This window comes from Phyllosticta citriasiana (genome assembly GCF_038021145.1).
Source record: "Phyllosticta citriasiana strain CBS 120426 chromosome Unknown IWZ02scaffold_5, whole genome shotgun sequence".
Lineage (NCBI taxonomy): Eukaryota > Fungi > Ascomycota > Dothideomycetes > Botryosphaeriales > Phyllostictaceae > Phyllosticta > Phyllosticta citriasiana.
Window position 1 is genome coordinate 787,093 of NW_027117282.1, and position 21,832 is coordinate 808,924.

At 55.8% G+C, this 21,832-nt stretch overlaps 9 protein-coding genes across 9 annotated transcripts; 4 read left to right on the plus strand and 5 right to left on the minus strand.

Annotated features, from left to right (window-relative positions):
* Positions 1 to 161: 161 nt before the first annotated feature.
* Positions 162 to 4,568, minus strand: IWZ02DRAFT_448445 (uncharacterized protein). The gene is made up of 2 exons (XM_066767334.1): positions 1,667 to 4,568; positions 162 to 1,617 (listed from the first exon to the last, which is right to left on the minus strand). The coding sequence occupies exons 1-2, from the start codon at positions 4,444 to 4,446 to the stop codon at positions 552 to 554; spliced, it is 3,846 nt and encodes a 1,281-aa protein (XP_066623724.1). The 5' UTR covers positions 4,447 to 4,568; the 3' UTR covers positions 162 to 551.
* Positions 4,569 to 6,207: 1,639 nt separating this feature from the next.
* Positions 6,208 to 7,320, plus strand: IWZ02DRAFT_228602 (uncharacterized protein). Its single transcript, XM_066762918.1, has 3 exons — positions 6,208 to 6,496; positions 6,552 to 7,223; positions 7,306 to 7,320. The coding sequence occupies exons 1-2, from the start codon at positions 6,327 to 6,329 to the stop codon at positions 7,015 to 7,017; spliced, it is 636 nt and encodes a 211-aa protein (XP_066623725.1). The 5' UTR covers positions 6,208 to 6,326; the 3' UTR covers positions 7,018 to 7,223; positions 7,306 to 7,320.
* An 827-nt stretch (positions 7,321 to 8,147) lies between these two features.
* On the minus strand, positions 8,148 to 9,570 carry IWZ02DRAFT_448452 (uncharacterized protein). The gene is made up of 2 exons (XM_066767335.1): positions 8,938 to 9,570; positions 8,148 to 8,613 (listed from the first exon to the last, which is right to left on the minus strand). The coding sequence occupies exons 1-2, from the start codon at positions 9,429 to 9,431 to the stop codon at positions 8,607 to 8,609; spliced, it is 501 nt and encodes a 166-aa protein (XP_066623726.1). The 5' UTR covers positions 9,432 to 9,570; the 3' UTR covers positions 8,148 to 8,606.
* A 916-nt stretch (positions 9,571 to 10,486) lies between these two features.
* IWZ02DRAFT_489542 (uncharacterized protein) lies at positions 10,487 to 11,131 on the minus strand (the record flags this gene model as incomplete). The annotated part of the gene is made up of 1 exon (XM_066769581.1): positions 10,487 to 11,131. The coding sequence occupies one exon, from the start codon at positions 11,129 to 11,131 to the stop codon at positions 10,487 to 10,489; it is 645 nt and encodes a 214-aa protein (XP_066623727.1).
* Positions 11,132 to 12,358: 1,227 nt separating this feature from the next.
* IWZ02DRAFT_489543 (integral membrane protein-like protein) lies at positions 12,359 to 13,146 on the plus strand (the record flags this gene model as incomplete). Its single annotated transcript, XM_066769582.1, has 3 exons — positions 12,359 to 12,436; positions 12,494 to 13,032; positions 13,092 to 13,146. 3 exons carry the CDS (start codon positions 12,359 to 12,361, stop codon positions 13,144 to 13,146), a joined length of 672 nt encoding a protein of 223 aa, XP_066623728.1.
* A 466-nt stretch (positions 13,147 to 13,612) lies between these two features.
* On the plus strand, positions 13,613 to 16,654 carry IWZ02DRAFT_417676 (uncharacterized protein; the record flags this gene model as incomplete). The annotated part of the gene is made up of 3 exons (XM_066765800.1): positions 13,613 to 14,845; positions 15,101 to 15,662; positions 15,726 to 16,654. Exons 1-3 carry the CDS (start codon positions 13,769 to 13,771, stop codon positions 16,652 to 16,654), a joined length of 2,568 nt encoding a protein of 855 aa, XP_066623729.1. The 5' UTR covers positions 13,613 to 13,768.
* A 753-nt stretch (positions 16,655 to 17,407) lies between these two features.
* IWZ02DRAFT_228352 (putative small nuclear ribonucleoprotein) lies at positions 17,408 to 18,452 on the plus strand. Its single transcript, XM_066762917.1, has 4 exons — positions 17,408 to 17,714; positions 17,851 to 17,919; positions 18,004 to 18,119; positions 18,247 to 18,452. Exons 1-4 carry the CDS (start codon positions 17,522 to 17,524, stop codon positions 18,418 to 18,420), a joined length of 552 nt encoding a protein of 183 aa, XP_066623730.1. The 5' UTR covers positions 17,408 to 17,521; the 3' UTR covers positions 18,421 to 18,452.
* A 692-nt stretch (positions 18,453 to 19,144) lies between these two features.
* Positions 19,145 to 20,089, minus strand: IWZ02DRAFT_480973 (uncharacterized protein; the record flags this gene model as incomplete). Its single annotated transcript, XM_066769116.1, has 2 exons — positions 19,864 to 20,089; positions 19,145 to 19,769 (listed from the first exon to the last, which is right to left on the minus strand). Exons 1-2 carry the CDS (start codon positions 20,016 to 20,018, stop codon positions 19,145 to 19,147), a joined length of 780 nt encoding a protein of 259 aa, XP_066623731.1. The 5' UTR covers positions 20,019 to 20,089.
* Positions 20,090 to 20,148: 59 nt separating this feature from the next.
* Positions 20,149 to 21,183, minus strand: IWZ02DRAFT_228757 (uncharacterized protein). Its single transcript, XM_066762919.1, has one exon. The coding sequence runs from the start codon at positions 21,113 to 21,115 to the stop codon at positions 20,327 to 20,329; it is 789 nt and encodes a 262-aa protein (XP_066623732.1). The 5' UTR covers positions 21,116 to 21,183; the 3' UTR covers positions 20,149 to 20,326.
* Positions 21,184 to 21,832: the final 649 nt, after the last annotated feature.

A 21,832-nucleotide genomic window follows, 5' to 3' on the forward strand; every position in this document is an offset into this window, starting at 1 on the left:
GGCTGGGATGGGATGGGGTGGTGCAACGGTGGATGGACGGATGGGCTGCGTCTTGGTGGAAAATACCATACCATAGTGCTGCTTACTTAGTCTGCTGATTCTTATGCAATTCTTTACTCTTTCAAGGCTCGTGGTTGAGAGAAAATGGAGAAGTACTTTTTCATCTTTGTCTCTTTCTCCATTTTCGTGCTGGGGCACCGCTCGAATGCTGCTTGGATATGATTCAACGAGCCTCTCCCACGCCATTGGAGGGGGCATTTGATTGCTCTACTCCCTGCCTGATTACCACGAGGCGCGAAAGGCTAATTGGCATGTGTGCCACGCCATGACCTCCAGTACAAGCCAAGCCGGGAGTCTGATCGACGAAACGCATAAAGAGAGGAGGGATATCATTAGAAGTGCACCAACGGCCGGTGGTCATGAAGTCCTGAACGCACATGCGATACCAGCCATCCAAATACGCCATTAAAAAGCATTGCGAGAGGTGACGCAGTGCGAAAAAAAAAAAGAAGAACCAGACTCCAAAGTCCGACAAGATACGCCTCTTAACCTCATCTCCCGCCAGCACCGTTGCTAAACAGACTACTTCTCCTCCTCTGCTCCATCTGTTCATCCCACAACTGACTGTCAACTTGGGCCTGCGTTTCCGCCATCGACGGCTCAGCTGGCAACTCGGAAGGAAGCGTCGCCGTTGCCGTCGACCTCGAAGTGCTTCCGTTTGGCGCTGCACCTGAATGATTATCCCGCAAGGCCTGCAGCTCGCGCGCCAGGGTGCCGCCGTGCGGAGGCTCCGCAACGGCCGGAGTGCCAAACAAGCCATCTGAGCTGGTCGGATGGGTCCTCTGACGCTTCGGGATGTCATCTGGCCTATCTTGCGGCCGTGGCCTCTTGGGACGGGGTGGGCTTCCGACAGCAGCCATGCGACCAGGGCGGCCGAAGAGTTGTTGCGGTACGCGTAGCGGTGCGATTTGCCGGTCGCCTCTGGCCTCGTCGGGAGTGATGGTCAAGAGCTTGGCGTTTTGGATGATGTCCGTGATTTGGACGTCATCTTCCAGCGTTTTGGCTTCCAGGTGCTCGGTCCTAGTCATTGCCTTTGAGCGCTCGAACATTGCTTCTTCAATCGTACCGCTGAGGATGAGGGTCTCAACGTGCACAGGCTTTGTCTGGCCAATGCGGTGAGCACGCTTGACTGCCTGCGCCTCGATACTCGGCCGGCAGACTGGGTTGATGAAATAGACGCGCGAGGCCGAGTTGGCGTTAAGACCTAGCGCACCGAGACGGATGTCCATGAGTAGAACCCGTAGGCTTGGTTCTTGTGCAAAGGCGACAATGTATTTTGAGCGGTGGTCGTTCGATATGCCCTTGGCGTAAATTTCGTGCTTGATGTGCAAGATATCCAGGCACTGGGCAATGTAGTATGCCGTGTTGTCTCCGTCGTAGAATACGAGAATCTTTTCTTCCTGGTGGTGCAGCAAAATTTGATCAAGGAGATAACTGAGTTTCGCAGAGACTGTGCCGATGATCCGAGTGAGGGCCAGAGGATGATCTGATGGCAAAACGATGCCATTGTCCAGCTTTTTTCGTGGTGTGGGGGGCGCTGGCTCTGTTTCGGATTTTCTGAATGGATCAGTAACCTCGCAAATGAACCAAAGGTGCAAATACTCACTTGTTGGTCTTCGCCCGTCCACCCTTGACTGGCGTCTTCGCAGCCTTGCTCTTCGTCGACGCCTTGCCAGCGCTCTTCTCCTTCTGCGGACGTGTGGTTTTCTTTATCACAGCTCCTTTCCGTACCCTTTCAACCGACAGTTCAGCATGAATGCCAGAAGCGGGCATGCCCTTAATCAGCTCCTTTTCATTTCCAGCTCCAGGCTCCAAGTCCTGGGACTGTGCGAGGATTAAATTGACCGCAGCCGTACCAGTGGCCTCCAATTCCTCCAGTGGATTCTCGTTCAACCGAGAATTCACATGACTTTGGGCCTGATGGAGTAATGTGGCACCGTAAAGTTCTGGGGGATCCTTTGCAAGGGCCCAAGTGGGCGAATTCTCTGGCCAGTGATCTACAAAGAGACCAATTTCATGTGTCCTGCTCATGGCCTTCCAGTTTTCAGAGCGAAGGACGAACTCTTCAGCAAACTTGATGCATGCCTCCAGAGTCCCCCTATCTTCAGGCGAACAGTTGATGTCCTCCTTAAGTAGGTATTTGCAACCGATCTCAACGGCATTGCCAATGTCTGTGTCTCGCCAGCCAGACCAGAAGAAATTGCTCAACCGAAGGTTAGTAATCAACCGATTTTTCGACGCCTGGCTCTTTGGATGGAACAGGTAGTCGACGTCAGTCCGCTCAGACGTCACAGCATTGTTTGTGAGAAGAAAAACGAAGAGGTTGGCTGTCACCTTGTCAAAGAAGCTTGGTTGCAAGCGAACCACGGAATGCTTCAAGGGGGGCAAGACCACGTCGCGCTCCATGTCTGCTGGCTGTGTCTTGATCAGTAGTTGCGCCAAGGTCTTTCCCATGCATTCGGAAAAGGCCGACATGGTGCGCTTCCTTGAATCCTCATGTCGGTAAACGTGCTCGATCCAATCGGCTCCTTCGGACCAGGGACGAACTTGAAGGAAGTGAGTGGCGAGTGTGCCCAAGGTTTTTGCAGCACTATTTGATTCTTCACCATCAAAACGTTTTCGTCTCTCTAGCGCCGCCTCGCGAAGAACTTGCATGTCTTCTTCCATCGTTGATGTGGATTTGGCTTGTGAAGCTAAATCCACCTCCACACTGAGCAAGTCATCTTTTGCTGGCGTACCGGATATAATCCAACGTCGTTCTGCAAGTACCAGCCTCTGGGCCACCTGAACAGCGTTGGAATTGCAGGATGAAAAGGAGTGCCCCTCATCAATCATGATCCTCAGGAAATGCAAGTGCCGTAAGGGCGATACATAGACGTCGGACTCTTTAAAACATACGCAATCTCGAACTCGGCTGGAACCAATATAGGGGCAGTTACAGATTGGTGGAGTCTTGTAGTCGCCTGATTTTCGTCCTTGAGCATCATATCCGTCTCGGATCTCTGCTGTAAAGCGATTTCTACTGAACAAGATCAAGTCGAACTTGGCGAGTTCATCGGCCGGCGGTAGCTGTTTTGTGGGACGGTCCATAGTGAGAACTTTCAGAGCATCTTCTTCAACGTGCTTCTGCAGTTCAGAACTCCATTGATGTAGTAGATTCGAAGGTACGACGATGATGGTTGTGCTGCACATACGAAGCCTCCGCGGAGCTGGTGTTGTCGTACTCCTATTGAATCTTATGGGCTCTGATGGAATCTCGTATCTCGGAGGATTGAGTTGCAGTTGGTTCTCGCACACAGTGAGGAATTCGCCAGTTTCTGCTGTATGAGAAGCCAGCAAGTTCTTCCATGGGATTGCATGACGACCTGCCGCGCTAGCCGCCATCTCTAAAAGAGTCCCAACGTTGTTCCGCACTGGAATTTTTTGGTATTGTGGGGGTATGGCAGGAACGTGGTTCTTCGTAGCCAAAACAAGACTCAGAGCGACAATCGTTTTTCCAGAGCCCATCAACTCGGCCAGAACACCAGATTTTTGAGAAGAGTAGTATCTTGGAGCGTGAAGAAACTCCATGGTACGAGGACAATAGTAAAAAGATTGTCCATTTGGCGCTCGCCTCTTCTCCAGACGGGGGTCCAAATAGAGCTCATCGGATGCTTCACGCTGCAGCATCATTGCAGCTGCTCGTGCCTGGAAGGGGTGGAGTCTTGACTTGAGACCTTCTGGTCTTGAGTCTAAAAGGTCTTGCATCGCTGCTTTGGAATACAAGTTCTCAACTTTGTCAGGTGACGGCGCAGGTGAAGGCAGGGTGTTGAATAAGTAAAAGAGGGAAGACTCGTCCGGATGCGCCCAGGGATCAAATTTTTCTGTGCAGTCAATCGAGATATTGTGCCACACGCCCGTCGAAATGGTTACCGTCTGAACGACCTGCTCCAGGGCCATCTGGATTTTTCTGGCGCCGCGGTTGATAGTTGCGTGGCCAACATCGTGAGGCAGAAGCCAAAGGCGAATGATAGCAATATTCGTTGCTTGCTGATGCACGCATAGCATGTGACGGGAAGCTTCGGCTCGAATCCACCTTGCGTCGAGCAGTTGGAGGAGATGCTTGCGAAGATGACTATCAAGATCCCATTGCGTTGAGGCTAGGCGAGCCGCATCCAGCTCGGTCCAGTCGTCACCATGAGATATATCGAGGTCCAATGGTACTGTAGCCAAGACACAACCGAGTGGAAGGTATAGCATTGTCGAAAAGGGGCTCGAGACGTCGGTGATGGCACTCTTCAGGGATCCTGCAGACGACTGGGGCGTTGCAGGAGTTGTCGAGCCCGAGGGACGGGAAGATGCATGGCCGTCGATTCGCGGCGAACTCCCACTTGTTGCGCTCGTCATACTGGACGCACCTTGAACCACGCAACAATGTCTGTGGCTGTCAGACGAGCAGGACAGGGAGAGACGATGTGCATAACTGCCAGAAAGCGAGGCAGACAATTTGTCGACGACGGAAAGGCTGGAGGTAGAGGGGACGCGGTGCTAAACGAGACGACGCGCAGCATGAAAGTTCGTGCACGGACCACTTGCTCGTCCCGTTTGCTACTGCCCGACGTATTTGACGGCATGGTAGGGACACAGTTCACTCTATTATCCATCAGACTTCTGTCATCATCTCAGTCCAATGACAAGTAGTTCAACATTGGACTTCACCATCGCCTAGCCCACAGCTTTCTTCCATTTCATACACTTGATCTTCTCGTCGCCATCATGGCCGACCATAACGCGAAACCCATACACCCACTTCCCTGTGCTGACTTTATGATATCGGAACTTTCTTCTCTCCTTAGTCTGTCAGTGGCACCTTGACAGAAAGCGGAGCCTACACAACCTCATCTGACCTCAAGCGCCATGCATGGACAGGGACCACGAAATTCTTGCTCTCGCCAAAGCCTACGTAAGACGCTTCAAATTTTATGCGACAGGCCATCCAGTGCCATACCTTGACGATCACGTACGTGTCGCTATTCTCTCACTCCAAAGGACAAGTTTGGAAGTGAAGTGACGCGTGCGGCAGACCATCGCCCTGACCTGTCTCTACCTCGCAGCCAAAATGACTGGCGTGCCCAATAAGCTCCCTCAGATGCTCATCGGGGCATGGCGCATATTACGTCCCGGACAGCAAGGCCCCACCCCACCTTGGGCTGCCGTGTACTCGTCTTCACCTCTCGTTAATGGCTCCATATTCCTCTCTCTACGCAACGCCGTCGATGCCGCCGAGTCGATCGTGATGAGAGCGTTGGCCTACGATGTGCACACGGACACACCAGTCTTGTTTGACGAAGATTTCTTCGATCAAGCATTGAGACTAGCAGGGGTGCAATCGGTGGAATCCATGGACAATCACGGTCAAAATACCGGCATTATGAAGACGGCCATGGGACAGCAAGTTCGCAAGCTAAGTCTGGATGCGTTCGTGCTGTCTCGTCTACCGTCGAGCTCCTTTCTCAAAATATCAGCGCTCCCCGTCTCGAACCAGACCGTCATCTGCCAGCAAGCTAATCAACTCACGACCTAACAGCTGCAACCATCCGACACTGTGGAACTTTTCTCCCAAAGCACTCGCCTTGGCCGCCGTCTACACCGTCCTGTCGAAGCTCGGTCTCGCACCGCTCTCTCTCCGTTCGCCATTGGACCGGGTTTACTCCTCCAAAAGACGAGAATGGGCACGCGCGGTGTACGCGGCAGCACTGCCACTCAATCTGTTCCGGGATTTCAGCGAGGCCATTTGGATCATGAAAGACATGGACGAGGCCTCGATGTTAATGCAACGGTCGCTTCAGACGATAGGTAGACAGACAGGACTCTTTTGAGATGCAGGGAACAAGAAAGAGCGAAAGACGGGAGGGACTGTTGTTTGACTATCCTGTCCTGTATTGCTACCGTATCTTGACATGGGTTCGAGGCAGTCAGTCAGTCCCATCGCAAAAAACAAAGGTCATGCGCTTGTTTCGCTCAGAATTGACGACGATACAAACATGACCAGTCTGTCTGCTGACGCGTGCGAGCGACAAAGCGAGGAAAGGGATGAAAGTAGCTCGACGAGAGACTGATCTACCAACCAACCAACCAACCAACAACAGACGTCCAAATAAGGTACACGCACTTTGCGCCTGACAGCCGCCACGCGTGACCTAGCCAGGTACCAACTGAACGCTTGGAGGGTGGCTGCTGTGTGTGTGTGTGTGTGTGTGGAGCGGTACGTACCGGCGCCGGACAGCATGCAAGGGATGAAGTGCCGCCTCCCTCCCGTCGGCACGCCCGAAGCGCAGGCAGGCGGGCAGTCAGTCAGTCGTGTACGCCGGCCGGCCGGCCCGTCCGTACATGCGCACAAACCTACATACCTAACCATCTGTGGGGGAGCGCGCGGCGCGTGCTCCACCCCTTTCCTGTCTGGCGGGTCCCTCGTTACGAATATAGTGGTTACAAGCTAACTACCTAGATAGTCACGCGAAGCGTGGTGTGGGTTGTGGTGTGTGGTGTGTGGTGCAATGGTGTGGTCGTACGAAGCAGCACCGGTACACCAGCCAGCGCTTGGGCTCCCTCCCCGCGTCACACCGCACTGTCACCACCTATGTACGTACCGCTGGTGGGTGGTGGTGGGCCTGGCGCGCCCCGGTCGACAGGTTTTGGCGCGCACACTCAATCTCGACCTCACCTCACCTCTCACCTCTCACCTCGCTCACCTCGCTCACCTCTCATACCGTCGTCGTCAGTCGCTCGCTCGCTCAGTGTCTCGTTTCCGTCCTTTTTTTGAAGTGCGCATCTGTCGGTCGGTCGGTCGGTCGGTCTGTTTGTGTCTGGCTTTGTCGATTGGTCTTTTTCGGTTGTCGCCGTTGTTGGATGGGGTGGGGTGGCTTGGGTTGGGTCTGGTCTGGTTTGGCTTCCTTTCGTGCGATGATGATGCGGTGAAGTCAGTTTGCCGGAGTGCTGCTTCGCTTGGGTGAGGGGAGTGGGAGGAAGGGAGGGACTGGAAGTAGGTGTGTCTGTTGGTGGATGCATGAGTAAGTCACAGTGTGGATGTGCGATGACGCGAAAGAAAGGGAGAACCAAGAGAAAGGAAACCAGCCAAGGAGACGAGAAACCAAGGGTGGGAAGTGGAGCAAGCAGGCCAAAAGGTGAGTTGCCTACCTTCTTCGGCGAGTCGATGTGGTAGGTGGCGATTAAGTTCGGCTTGACTGTCGACTGACCCGTGTTCAGAAGAAGCATCTGCCCCCTTCCCTCTCTCTCTCTCTCCTTCCGTCCCACCCACTTACAACCACCCCGCGGCTCTTCGACCATGATCTTGGACCCAAGCAAGCAAGCCCTTTGCTCGCAACCTAGGTACCTCAACTAAACCACACGCACGCATGACCTACCCTTCAATCAACAGGACCAAGGAGAACGGCACCACAAGAACAAAAGAGCCAACAATGTGTGATGGTGTGCTTTTGATTTACCTAGGTACAGTTGGTCGTGCTGATGGATGGTGTTGTGCTGCAGCTGGAAAGGAAGTGTGACCGGAAGACCGAAACGCCGAAACGCGACAGAACTTATAATGATGACGATGGTGAATGTGCTGATGCTTGTGTTGGTTGAGGGAAAGGGAAAGTGAGTGATGGGTTGGCTGGTGAGACAGGCCGGGCAGGAGAAAGACAGATAGACAGACAGGCACCAGGTGACTGACCGACTGACTGACTGACTGAATTTGGCTGCCCTCGCGCGCAGTCTCAGTGCCTGTCCCTGGATTCCTGGATCCCCGGATTTTGGTGATTTGGTGGTGGTTGAGGCGGCGGTACTGACAACAGTGCTGTTTTAAGACGGAAGACAAAGGATGATGGATGGGAGGACAAGGAAGACGGTTATTATTCTGGAACACCAAGATCCGTCCAACCAACCAACCATCCATCCATCCATTCGAGAGCTGTAAACAGAGAAAAATCGGGAGGGGCGAGAAATGATAACCAAGAAGCGAAAAAGGAAAAACAAAACAAAAAAACGTCATGAGGACATCAACGGGGCATTTCCATCTTCTTTCTTTGGTTCCACCGACTTGACAAGGGAAAAAAAAAAAAAAAAAAAGCAAAATTCCACTCGGTTTGGGGGGCCCCCCTATAGCTCGCGACGATGACGACGATGACGATGATCAGTCGAAGAGTCAAGTGCGTTTCGTAATCTTCTTTCTCCCCTTGAGCGCACAAAAAAAGCCAGTAGTAGTAGGCAGACAGCCAGGCAGCCAGCCAGGCAGCCAGTCAGTTGGTCAGGCAAGGAGGTGGGAGCTACTGCTAGTCAGAGACAAAAGAGGCCACGAAGCCAGCAAAAAGCAGCAGCAGCAGCAGCAGCAGCGGGAAAAACATTGACTAGCAGTAGCAGTAGCAGCAACAGGCAAAGACGACAAGACTGGCTGACTGGGCCGACCGACTGACCAACCAATTGACTGACCGACCGACTCTTTTTGCTCTTCGAACAAGGGGGGAAGAAGAGGTAGTAGTGGTGTCGGCTCGTGCTTTGGTTGATGTCGATCACGCACTACAGAGGAGCATTGCTGGTTATTCTCTGGATGACGACGAAAACAAATCAGCCGAAAGGCTGTCAGGTGAAGAGGAGGAAGAGCGCGCGCTTTTGTTCTGAACTTGTCTCTTTTTTTTTTTTTTTTTTTTTTCTCCGTCTTTTTCGTCTCTCGCTTTTCTACTCGCTGGAAAGACCACAAGAGAATGGGAATCGTGCGTCAATCATGCATGACAACACAATACAGACGAAGCAGGGAGAAGGGGGGGGGGGGGGGGGGGGGGGGGTTTGCGTACGCGCGGGGGGAAGAGGAGTGCAAAAGGGGGGGTTGGGGGAACAACTTACAAGAGACTAAGCGTCAAATCACCTCTCAAGCTGGCCTTGAGCTCAATCTCGACGTCGAGGTTGGCCTCGACCTTGAGCTTGAGGCCGTCGGTGTCGTCGAGGCTGCTCTTCTGCTGCTGCGGCTCCATGCGGTACGGCTGGTTTGGGTTGGTGCCGCGCATGGGAATCTCGCCGCGCATGGCGCGGGCTTGGGTGACGGGCCCGTCCATGGACGTGCTGTCGGGCCCGATGCGCTCGAACATGCCCATGTTTTGCAGCTCGCCATTGGCGTCGGCCTCCTCGAGCGCCTCGAGGCTGTTGGTCTTCATGTATTTGCCCTCTGAGATGGCCTTTTGAATGCGCTGGCGCCGCGCCCGCCGCGATGCTGACCGCGACCGGTTCGACTGCAGGCCTGCTTCGCGGCGGTCTTGCTTGTACTTGTTCATGGCCTTTTCTTGTTGCATCATGGTGCGCTGAGCGGGCACCTCGCGGTGGTCGCTCTCAGAGTCGGACATTTTGGCTGAAGGGTCTTGTTGGAGAAAAAGGGGTAGGTTGTCGATGGTCCGGATGGTACGACCGTATGGTTTTCTTCTCTGGGAGAAGAAGTGCGAGAGACAGGAGAGGAGGAGGAGTAGTAGTAGTAGTAGTAGTAGTAGTAGTAGTAGTAGTAGTAGTAGTAGTAGTAGTAGTAGTAGTTGCGAGGGGAGGAGGCAAAGCAGGTAGGGCGGAGCAAAGAAAGGAAGAAAGCGGAGAGGGTGCAGGGTGTGGTGAGACGCGGGAGCACAATGGCAGAAGAGAAATGGATGACACCAAGGCTAACCAGGTCGACAGGGGGAGAGACCGGACTTCAGTGACGGCGGTCTGGCCAGAGCAGGAGGCGAAAAGCAGCCAGAACCTGATAGCTGCCCTGCACTGCAGAACAGCCCGCAGTCCGACGGCCGTTTCGAGCGTGACGTCAATGGTGGGTGGCTACAGGAGCGGGCATCCTGGTTGACTCAATGATTCAGGCGTCCCGTCCCCGACGGAGGAGCGGCCGGTGACGAAAGAGACCAGCATCATCATATCATGGCTGGGGTTTCCTTCCTTGCCAGCCATCGCCCCGCAGCCCACCGCGCAGCGCTTCGAGAAGCCAGCAAGGATGCTGCCACGGCCGCGCATCCGCCTGTCCAACCTCACTCCTCCAAGTCACACTGCAGCCGCCCACTTCCTTTGTCACCGTCGAAGAGTCCATTGCAAGAGCTAAGACAAGCGTATTTCGGTCGTGTTAACATACAACTATGGAAGCCAATCCAGCTGCATCCCGTGCGCCAAAGAAAAATCGTCCCATGTCTGACGTGCAATCGTGACGCTCCTCCATGCCCAGAATATTAGCTGCTACGGAGAAAAGCGAGAAATTCGCCAAGAAAAATAAAACATGGCAAAAACCGACGAAAACGACATGCACCCAATCTGCAAGCTACCGGCGCTGCCACCCCGTCCCGCTCCTTCAACATGCGCCGCCCCTTCTTAGTTCCTAAACTCCTGTCAGCAAATGATCGAGCGATGATATGCGTCGAGGGTCTACCACTACTTACAGCAAGCCAAGCGTGAGGTCACCGTGGATCTTTGCCTTGAGCTGCACTTCAATGTCCAGGTTGAGCTCAAGACGCAGCCGCAGCTGCTCACCCTTGCCATCATCGCCGCCTTCCTCTTCCTTGCCGCCGCCGCCCGTGAGTCCGCCCAGCGCCTGGCCAGCCGTGTTGCCGACCTGGTTGACGGCGTTGCCGGCCGTGTTTTGCACCATGTCGCCGGCGCCGTTGACAAGGTCCCCGCCGGGCAGGCCCTCGGAGATGCCGTCGAGCGGACCTCCGCCCTGCTTGCCCCGTTGCCTCTGGCGCTGGCGGTTGCGACGACCTCCAGTGGCAGACACATCAGAGCGAGGGACTGACTCGGTGTCGCTGTCGGGAACGTTTCGACGGCCTCGTCCGCGCGACTGGCGGCGCCGTGATTGCTGGCGAGGCTCCGGCTCTGGCTCGTCGTCTTTGTCGCCGTCATCAGATTCGGGCGACTCTTCAGGCGTAGGCTGTTGCTGTGGCTCGGACTGCTTCTTACCGAGCTTCTGCGGCTTCTTCCTCTCGGCCGTCTTGCTCGATCCCTGGGCTCCAATGGAACCGGAACCAGAGGCCTGTCCTTGAGCGCCGGCAGAGGCTTGGGTTTCTTCGGTCTTGTCCGCCATGATGGTCTTGGTGTTGATTGATGTGTGGTTGGGTCTTTTATCTTTGAGGTGTCTTGGTCAAAGAGACTGTTTGCTGTTGAAGGAGGAGGAGGAGGAGGAGGAGGAAGAGATGTTTGGAGGAGATGTGAAAAGAGGTAGACTTCAGGTACGAAAGATTGTAAAAAGGAAATGACGGGGGGCTGCGGGGGGGGGGAAAAAGATGCTTGGTGCCTCAGCAGCAGGTTTGCGCTCATGGCCATTGAGACCCCTGCAGGACAGAGCAAAAAGTGCATGAGAGCCTCTGACGCAAGCCAGCAGGTGGAAAGGCAGGGTTGATGGCGGTGGGGAAAAAAGGTCTCGATCTCTCACCTCGGCGGCGCGGTGCTACCGGACCCGCTGCGGGAATCCGTGCGCCGTTCCAAGTTTTGGCAGACGGCGGAGCGTCATGCGCAACGTCTTTGGTGCCTTTTCGGCTAGCTATGATTCAATGTCGGGGGCAGGGTGCGCGTCTCAGCCTAGTGGAGACGGCTGACAGGATCGATCATGATGGTTGGCGCTGCAGACATGACGAGAGCATTCCGTAAACTGTGCTCGAACAAGTAAGCCCTCCAGGCCAAGACGCGGGACCCTTGTCCATCATGTCAAGTTCTCACACAGCAGTAATACCGGCGCGGCGGGAGCCTGAGGACGGGCGGGAGGGAGCTCCCACGGGAGGGGGGCCGGGAAGACGGAGCTAGCAAACATGTTCATGTCACTGGTGCTACGCCCAACTGACCGTTGCACCTGGTGGCAAAGCGTCGATTCCGAGTAGCTGAGATCAGAGATGCAATGTGTCACTGATCAAAAGGGGCTGGCAGCACTCTCCGCATGACCTCGGAATTCGTCCCGTTGTCGCAGCCAGTGTCGCCGTCGCGTTGGTGCTTGTTCCAGGACGCGACTTCACGGGATCACTGTCTGTCCTCCGGGAGATCGCTCGGATCTTGGTCCCTGCGAGCGCGGGAGCTTGCACACGGACGAGCCGGCTCCCCGAATAGAATAAGTGATTGCAGTGTGAAAAGAAGGACGGAGAGAAGTTGGACGAGTGGTCGCTCGAAATCGCTCGAAATGGGCCTTGCTTTTTTTTTTTTTTTGGCAAGACGCGTGCCATGGCCACGACTTTTGCGCCCGACAGCGGCTAGCCACCTCATCGACTTCGCCCGTGGGTTTCCGGTGAAGGGAAGGCTTCAGCATCTTCGCCAACCACCCGCAATGGCCGACACGCAGTCGCAAGATGCTGCCGCCAAGCAGCGCATTCTCTCGCACATGAGCGCGGACCACCATGACTCGGTATGCCTTTCCTCCACCATCTGACCTGTCCAGCGTCGCCGTGGCTGAGCTGTCAAGGTTTGCCGTTACCTTGAACACTTTTGCAGCGTCTCGTCCTTCGAGGCCCGAAACGCTCGTCTCGCGGACATTTCGTTGGAATCCATGACCATCGCAGCGGCTGGCAAGCACCACATCATCCCCCTGGACCCTCCAATGAAGTCATGGCGCGAGGCTCGCGAGCGTTTGGTCAAGCTGGATAAGGACGCGCTGGAAGGCCTGGGCAGGAGCGACGTCACTGTCAAGAGATACACGCGCCCTCGCGGACTGCACGCGCTCGTCTTCACAGTCTGCAGCCTGTCTTTCATCGTCGTGTCGAGGCGCACCAACGCACTGCCGGGATCTTACATTTATGACAACGTGTTGAGCTACGCGCCGGCGTTTGCCGCCTTCACGGCTGCGGTGCAGCCAATCGTGCTCTGGGGCATGGTTGTGTGCCATCTCCTCGAGAGCGTGGTGCTGGCGCGTAAGCTGGAAAAGTACAATGTGCCGGTCCTTAGCGGGCTCTGGTGGCAGTGGATCACCTCGTGTTTAATTGAGGGTTTCGGCACGCTGCAGAGGTAAGCGACCCGAGCGTGGGGAATCTTCAGTAACTATGGCGCTGATTTGAAGATCCCAGGGTTGAAGCGCTCGCTCGCTCGGAACGGCTGGCCAAGGACAAGGCAAGGCACTAAGTGGATGCCGGGGTGACCGTGGGGCGTAGCTTACCTAGGTAGGCGAGTGAACGAGGTCAAGATAAGAAGAATCAATAACGCTTAAAAAAGAAATGGGCAAGCGAGACTGTCTCTCTAGCTTCTTCAGCCTCCGCGATCGCCTCTGCAGGGCTGAAGATCCACCTGGCCCCCTTTTGGTGCGTGGAGCTGATGCGCGGATCGCTCGCGAGGGGCAGTATGCTGCGAACAGCGAACGTGGTGAGGTGTCAACGAGGGGCGGACGGAAGGGGATTAATGCCATTGTTTTGACGTGTCTCGCGGTTGGAAACAAAAGAGGGCGCGGCGGAAGACCCAGGCACACGCCTCGGGCGGCTCATCACCGGCGCCAATCATCATCATCGCCGCTCTCATTTGCGAGCTGCCCGGGTGGTCTCAGATCCAATAATTACAGGAACCATCCTGTGAAATAACGAACATCCTGGCCCGGAACCCTCCACCACCTGCGCGACGCGTTCCCCATCTGCTACCATCCCACCCACTCCGTCCCGCCCTGTAAACACACGACTCCCCGCCTTTTTCCTCCAGTCCACACACTGCCTCAGCTATCTCAATGCTGAGTTGATCATTCCTCCGCACCTCCGCAATGACCTCCCGCCCCCCCAGCGCCCTGTCCCTCTCGGCACCCGTTCTCGACCGCAGGAAGGTCGGCGATGCTCCCTCGCCTTCGCCCACGCGCGATCGTCGCCGGAATGTGAGCGCCTTCGACGCCGCATGGCCCATTTCGCCCTCGGCCACCCTCAAAGCTTTTACCGAGGGCTTCGACTCTTCCACCAGCGGCCCCAACGACCAGACCCTCCTCGCATCGCTTTCCAACGCTTCTCCCGCCGAAAAGGACTTGGGGGTTCGAGTTGCCTCGGCTACTCACAAGATCAAGTCGTGGTGTGCCGAATTGGAACAATGGACCTGGCCGGAAACGTTTGAGGAGCCACCTCCTCGGCTGGACGGGATAGCAGAGGATTCGTCGGGGTCAAATGGCGTCCGCGCTGCGTATTGGGGCTCGCTACCCGCCGCGCGTGTCCAGGCATACGGGGAGAGGCTCGACCAGATAAAAGACGAATTGGACGATCTCAACATGGACGAGCTGAAAGGACACATACTCGACATGTATCCCATGGACCGCTGGCAGTCGGCGCCGTCCGAAGGAAAGAAGCGCGCCGAATTGCATTTGCTAGACGACTTTTCCTACGTCGTAACCCATACCATGTTACAAGCTCTTCCGTGTCTGTCCTACCTCAACCAATTGACGCGCACGTGGACCATGAGGGTCGCCGTATTGCGCGACGTTCCCAAGTTCCTGGGCGGCCTAAAAGAGGCTAAAAAGGCACTGCGTCTGGGTTGGGATTCTTTGATTCCTCCAAATGAACTGGAGCCATCACAAAAGGCTCTGGCCGAGTGGAAAGAAGCCGCCGAGACGATTCGCAGTGTGCTGGAAACTCAAGTCAGGAGTCTAGGGCAGAAACTTGACCGAATGCTCGATTCTCTTGAAGACATGAATGACACGCTCCCGGACCATTGGATAGACGACTTCGAAGAACTCGAGGGCGAATACGGAAAATGGTGCTCTGACGCTCAACGCCGAATCTTCGAAGCCGACATGCTCATGTCTCGGCCGCCCGAGAAACTGACGCGTCCAACTTCGGCTCGCGGCGCGGATCAGCCCGTACCGTTTGGAGAAACCCGGTTAACCAGCCCAAGAGACAGTATTTTCTTGTCGCCCGAGGACAGCCCTTTCACCTTGTTATCCGTAACATCAAACGATTCACCCAACCTTTCGGACCGAACCGGGGAACCTGCACCGGGTATCAACAGGTCCAGCACTATGTTTGGACTTGATTCTCCCTCAGGGAAACATGACCAGGGGCATCAGCGGAACCGGTCAAGCTCTGTCCCGCAACTGCACATCTCACCTTTCAAGCTTGCGCCAAAGATCCGACTCGAAACCATCGAAGGCACACCGACAAAACCTTCTCGTGTCTTCACCTTGAACCCCGACGCCATTGACAGTGACGAAGCAGAGGAATCCGAGGACAGCGCAAAGAGCTCAAGCATAAAGGAATCTGACGAACCTGCTCAAACTCGCAGGGCTTTCAGCCTTGCCGAACCTCTTTTCAAGCAGCAGGAAAGTGGCGATTCCCCAGCGAATGTCGAGTCTTCCGCGCCTTCAACCCCGACATCTCCTGAAAGCGGACGGCAACAGACCAAGGCTGAGCTTGCTACTGAAGAGAGCCCAGCCGAAGGGATGGTGGGCGAGAGTGCTGCAAGAAAAGCCGAAACTGTGACATCCTCAGACGCAGGTGACAATGTTCTCTCGGCTGGGACGACGCCGGAACGTGACATTGGGAGTAATTATCGCTCGGTCCGTTCGATGCGGTCGAATTCGAGCGTTGGTACCCCTGACGATTCTCCGTCCATCCGCGCTCTTCCAGGACGGAACACGAGACCTCGTCCTCCTCTCAACTCTGCAATGTTGAAGCGAGGTGCAAAGGGTCGGCAAACTGCTGCCATGTCCGCCGGCCGCGATTCGGACGACGACTCCAAAGTCTTTGAAAGGGGCTCATTGTCTCCGATAGAATCAACCTTCCGTCTTTCTCGAAAGAACCAACACCGGAGACAATCTAGCGCTACGCAGGATTTGGAGGCTCAAATTCGCAAAATCATTACCTCGGTCCATGCACCGATTCATCTTTCTTCCAGTGGAGACAATTCGCCCACGGACTGGGCATCCAGGTCAGTTCGCACATTCTCGGGATCTCGCGCTGGTTCTCGGCCTCCTTCATCCTTGCGTATGTCCCGCAAACCAAGTACGCCCTCGATGATTTTGTCTCCTGTCAAGCCTGAACACGGCTCTGGCAACGCACGTTCTTTCCAGCGAGATTCTGGTATCAAACTTTACCACCTTATCCAGCCCGGTCAGGATAAGCCAATCAAGTTGTTTGTCCGTCGCGTCGGACCAAATGGCGAGAGAGTCATGGTCCGTGTTGGAGGCGGATGGGCTGACCTGGGCGAATACCTGCGGCAATACGTCGAGCACCACAGCCGACGCGTCGTCTCTGACAGCAAATTTGAGATTCTTGGGGTGGAGCACACGCCTGAAGGCGTCAGACCAACCAGTTCACACAGCAATGCCGGATCCAACAAGTCAAAGTACCTCGGTACCCCTGGGACCGGCAACCCTGCGACCGGCAACAGCAACACGCCTGCATCCAGATCCCGGCCTGGGAGCGCCATGTCAAATTACAGCCTCATGGGAAGAGAAGATTTTGGAAATTCTGTTAGTTCGCAGAAGTCCTGGGCGGGCTCTGAAGTTGGCCTAGCAGGCCCCAACACCAAAAAGCACGACCTTTCCGAGGAGAAGCTTGAATGGATCGAGGGCATGATGAACCAGGCTAGGATGCTCCACATGACCGACGAGAAGCCGGCCCCCACAAAGAAAATGTACGTGAAGCATGCCGAGAAGCATGGTCACTGAACGGGCACGACAAGCCCATGTTTCATTTTGTTTCTTCATTCTTCTTGTTAGGCCCTGCATAGGCCTGGAGTTCTTTGGGATTTTCTGGCATCAAGAGATATCCATTTCAGGCTGGGTTATAGAGGCGGATTGGTATAACCGCGGAGAGGCAGTCTTGGCTTAAGAAAAGAGCGGGCTTCCGGGACGGGGCAACGGTGACGTGCAGGCAAAGGTAACTGACTGACGCTTCGACTTGTGATACCCTCATGAAGTACGACGGGCATCAGATGCGGGGCACTGCATGTCAGGGGACGGCGTTTTCTACTCTTTGCTTTGTTCGATTCTTGGGTCAGTTGGAGTTTCCAAGAGCACTTTCGAGCTGTGGACAATCAACACTTACTAGTAAAACTGGTCCATTTCTGCTCGCACTGTGAAATTTAGAGGCGGAAGGGTCAGACGGCATGAGAAATGGAAAGGAAGGACTGAGTATGTACACGTTGCGGTCTCCTCCCCTCTACTGTCCAGTGCACTCAAGCGAACCAAGTGCCTTGGGTGTTGGCTCTCAGACCGCTCTCTCCTGCGCACAGACTCTGCTAGTGGCGGCGGGCCGACTCACCGCTGTCCGTTTTAGTCCAATAACGTCAACCGAACCGCCATAGGTACTGCCCTCTGCCACAACACCACCAAGCGATTGCGCGCAACCAACCAGTCACCACTACAATCTCCAGCGACGGGCGCCCCCTTCAACCTTCAACAATCCTCCAGCAGCGGTCATGGACTCTCCTTGAAAACCCGTCTCCACCTCGAATCCTTCCCCGCTAGCAAACCTGGCGACCGACTCATCACACGCTCGACCGAACCCTTCCGATCCAGAACCAACACATCGCCATGGAGAACCTCACCCTCCACGACGCTTCGCCTGCTCCAGGTGGCACGCCCCAACCGCCTCAACAACAAACGTCCGGCGCCCCGACGCCGCAACAACAGCCGGGCGGCCCACCGCCGCCGCCGACCATGACCGTGCCGCAGCTGCCGCCGCAGATGTTTACGACTGCTGCGCAGCTGCTGGACTTGACCGACAGTCAGTGAGACCCAGGAGCAGACCAATTGGCCACAGCAAGAGAGCAACGAGGCAAAATGGCAGCGAGGTCGATTCGCTTCAGCTCCGGCGAAACGGGCACTTTGGGACAAGGGCTGACCTGTTGTACGTGATGCAGAGAAGCTGATGGTGTCGCTGCGCGACGGGCGCAAATTGATCGGTGTGCTTAGAAGCTGGGATCAATTCGGTATGTAGGGCGCGGATTTTGGAGCGGCGCAGGAAGAGCAAGACGCATCATCATTGTTTTGCTGACGCCGACGCACCGCACTAGCGAACCTCGTCCTCCAGGACACGATCGAGCGCATCTACGTGCAGAACCTGTACGCCGACATTCAGCGCGGCATCTTCCTTGTGCGTGGCGAGAACGTCTTGCTGCTAGGAGAAATCGTACGTATCTCCCTCCCGCCACATACCAGCCCACTCAACAAATCAACAACCGCAAACATGGAACAGCGTTTCGACGACTATAGATACAAGAGTGGCCTGCTGACCTCGAGTGCAACACCGCAAACAGGACCTCGACAAGGACGACTACATCCCCGAACCCTTCGAGCAAGCGCCCGTCGACAAGGTGTTTGCGCTGCAAAAGCAGGAGCAGGAGGAGCGCAAAAAGCGCGACAAGCGGCGCCGCGCCAAGCTGCAGACCCACGGCTTCGAGGGCGAGCAGAGCGGCGAGGCGCTCTTCTAAACCAAAACAACTTAGCTTTTCGACCCAAACGCGCTGCCACTGCGTGGTTTGATCGACGGTCTTCTATGCCCGGCGCGTGCGGCTGCTAGCGAGGATCGCGGCCTTGATGCTTCCATTGCAGCAAGCATAGACGAACGAAGAAGAGAAGAGTAGGAGAAGTTTGTGGACAGGTGGACGCGGGATCAGCGACAACAGCAGCGGCGATGGCGACAGACGCCACTCCTTAATCGCGAAGAGAACATCTGAAGAACAAGAGAGCGGATGGACCATAATCAGTGGCCACAGAAGCGGTGGTCGGGGCCGGGGCATTGATCTGTTTGGCCCGACGACGATCAACATGGCGAACGAGTCGTGGATGTTCGAAGCACGAGGAGCTTTCTTTGCGGTGATTCAGGGATTGCAAAAGGCAAGGGAATGGATGGAATCGAGCGCGCAGAATATTGTGAAATGCGGCTCTTTTCGGGGGGTTAGGGGTGATGTGGATGGGTGTATGGACTGCTGACTATCACTTTCAATGCGATATTCCTTTTTGCCTCGTACTCATTTGCAATTGCTCATGTTAAGCTCTTGGGGGTATCATTCTTAAACCACAATCGTCCCATCTAGCCACACACATATCATCTCTGTCAACGTAATCCCAGTCCGCTGTAAGGTCGTCTTCGCCATCCACGCCTCCGGCATACCTTAACCATATGTCTCACTCCAATCACTTCATCACACCCGATCAATCATCCCTCGCCTCTCCTCCTCCTCCTCCTCCTCCTCCTCCACCCCTCCTAACCAGCGCAACCAACGCCACAAACTCCCTCACGCCCTCGCCCACCTCGCCCTCCCACGCCCGCATGCGCATCAGCTGCTTCACCGCCGCGCGATCCGCCACCTCCTGCTTCCACTGCCCGCCGCGGTATCCACCAGCACCAGCACCAGCGCCTCCCCGTCCTCCACGTCCGCGGCCGCGGCCCCGTCCCCTTCCGCGCCCGCCTCGATGGTGGTGGTGATGGAGATTTTGGTGATCGGCGGCGGCGTCGGCGAGCGTTGACGCGTCCGGCCCCTGCGTCGACGCGTAGATGCGTTGGAGTCGGTGGCGCAGGGCGGGGTAGCGTGTGAAGAGGGCGGCGAGGGAGGGGTGCGTCAGGAGGGGTGCGTGTGGAGAGTTGGAGGAGGAGGCTGGTTGCGCGGAGAGGGTGGAAGAAGAGGTGGTTGGAGCAGCGGTGGTCGTAGGATTTGGCGACGGGTTGGCGGCCGTGGTTGTGGGTGCGGAAGAGGAAGAGGCTGGGCCTGGGCCTGCGGCTGCGTCTGCATCTGCATGCGTCGTGGTTTTGTGCGCCTTGTAGCAGGCGATGGAGCAGCTGCAGCATCACGACCCGCGCGGGCACTCTGGTTAGCCTTCTTGCTGCGGTTGTGCTGTGTGTTTTGTTGCCTGTCTGCGCAGTTGAGACTCACTATCGCAGCTCACATGAAGGGCACTTGTATTTGGGAGGCTGGTCGGCGCAGACGCCGCAGGTTTGCGAGGGCGGCATGGTGGTGGAAGGTTTGACGAGGAGGAATAGCAGGCAGAGTCGTGGTGTGGTGGTGGTTGGTGGCATCGGAGATAGCATGGAGTTTGGGAACTTTTTCGCCTGCTGTGGCTCCGCTGCCCAGGCTTGGTGGCGCAAGCTCGGTTGTGGCGCATGGGACGATCCGATCCAGCAGAGCGTGCGTGCATGGCTTTCACATGTCCATCATCCATCATCCATCATGTACTCTGCTGATATTTGGAATTTTGCAGCATCAACAATAACAACATCGGTGTCGGCATTGTCATTCCCTTCCGCCGTATCTCACGTCGGGAGTGAGACGCCACGCGAGACGTTAACAAGTCGATTCTTCTATTCTTTTTGCCCTTCTCGACATTCCCTCCGACGTCTCACAGCGCGACGTATACCCTCGTCATTGTCTGCTTTGCCGGGTAGAAGGGGTTGATTTTGCGCCCCCGCTCGTCCATCTCTTCGTACATTGTCGTACTGAACTTGGCCACCACCCTGCCCTTGAACGGTGCCGGCGGGTTGCTCCACGCCTTGGTCACTGCGTCATGCGAGCATTCGATCTGAATGCCGCGAAACCCCTTTGACGCGGCGACCTTCATGACGCACTGCGAGAGCGTCCACATCAGGCCTTGCGCCTCATATTCAACCCGCGTGGCCGTCGCGCAGCGGAAAAGAACCTGCTTGGGCCCCGTCGCCTTCCACGAACGTGGGTCTCGCCGGTCCAGGAGCTCGAGCTCTTGGCACATGAGCGCGTACGGCGGTAGTATGTCGACGAGCGGCTTCATCTTGTTCTTGTCCAGTGGGTTTATGCTGTCGTACGAGATGGCCACCGACACGAGGGGAAAGTCCATTTGCTCCAGCAGGTCCACCCCGTCTGCCTCGACGTCTCGTTCGTCCCAGTATAGCCGCCCACCGTTGGGTATGGAATCGGGGTTTTTGAAGGCGTACAGTTTGTCAAAGACGCCGTATGAGAAGCCCGATGAGATGCCGTGCCGACACAGGTAGTCGATGCTTCGAAAGAGAGCATAGGTGCGTTTGGTCTTTCTGCCTGGAAATATCACGGGCCAGACTGGCGAGTGGAACATGTTGCTGTGGGCAACAATTGCCTTGGCCCAGTCAAGGTGCTCTGGGGCGAGTCTTCTGATTTCATAACGAGAGGGGAGAGACATGACTGCGCAGTTGTAAGGAAAAGGAGTGAGTGAGTGAGTGAAGAGCTGGGAAATCAGCGAAAGATGTTCAATTTGAGACAGAGACACACGACTAGGCAGACTACTTAAACACCTGGCGCTAACGTTGTTGACCAGTAGCCCTGACCGGTCGTCTGAATTGCCGTTCCACGACTTGGACAAGTTGAGCTAGGCAAAGGATTCGAAAAACGCTACCAAACGGGGCAGTGCCTGACAGCCCAGTCGCTCACCGGCCGTCGGCGCTTGCCGCTACACATCACATGAACTAAGCATTTCCTTTTCAGTCAATGCTTCTAGCTGTGGCCCAAGATTCTACATCATGTCCTACACGAGAAAGACGCTTGTCTACACAAAGCCACTCGTCGCTATCGAATTTCTGCGGACTCGCCCAGAAACCCGCAACCAGACACCGTCTGCTGCCTGTCGAAGGAAGCGCTTTGAAACAGGTGGTCTTTCGCGGGTGATTGGCAAAGGAGGCGTGCACGCCAAACAGATCTACAGCGCTTCTCAGCCTCGACGACTCCGAAGCCGAGCTTCACTGGAGCTCTACTCGCCTTCCGATAGCTTTCGCAGCATTGCTTTCCCAAGCCAAGGTCCGACGCTGAAACTTGTCGACGCGCCCACACCCATCGTCTACATTGGCGCGCAGGCCCTCGGCTCTGCTGCCCACAGCGTCTGAGCCAATCCTCACTGACATAT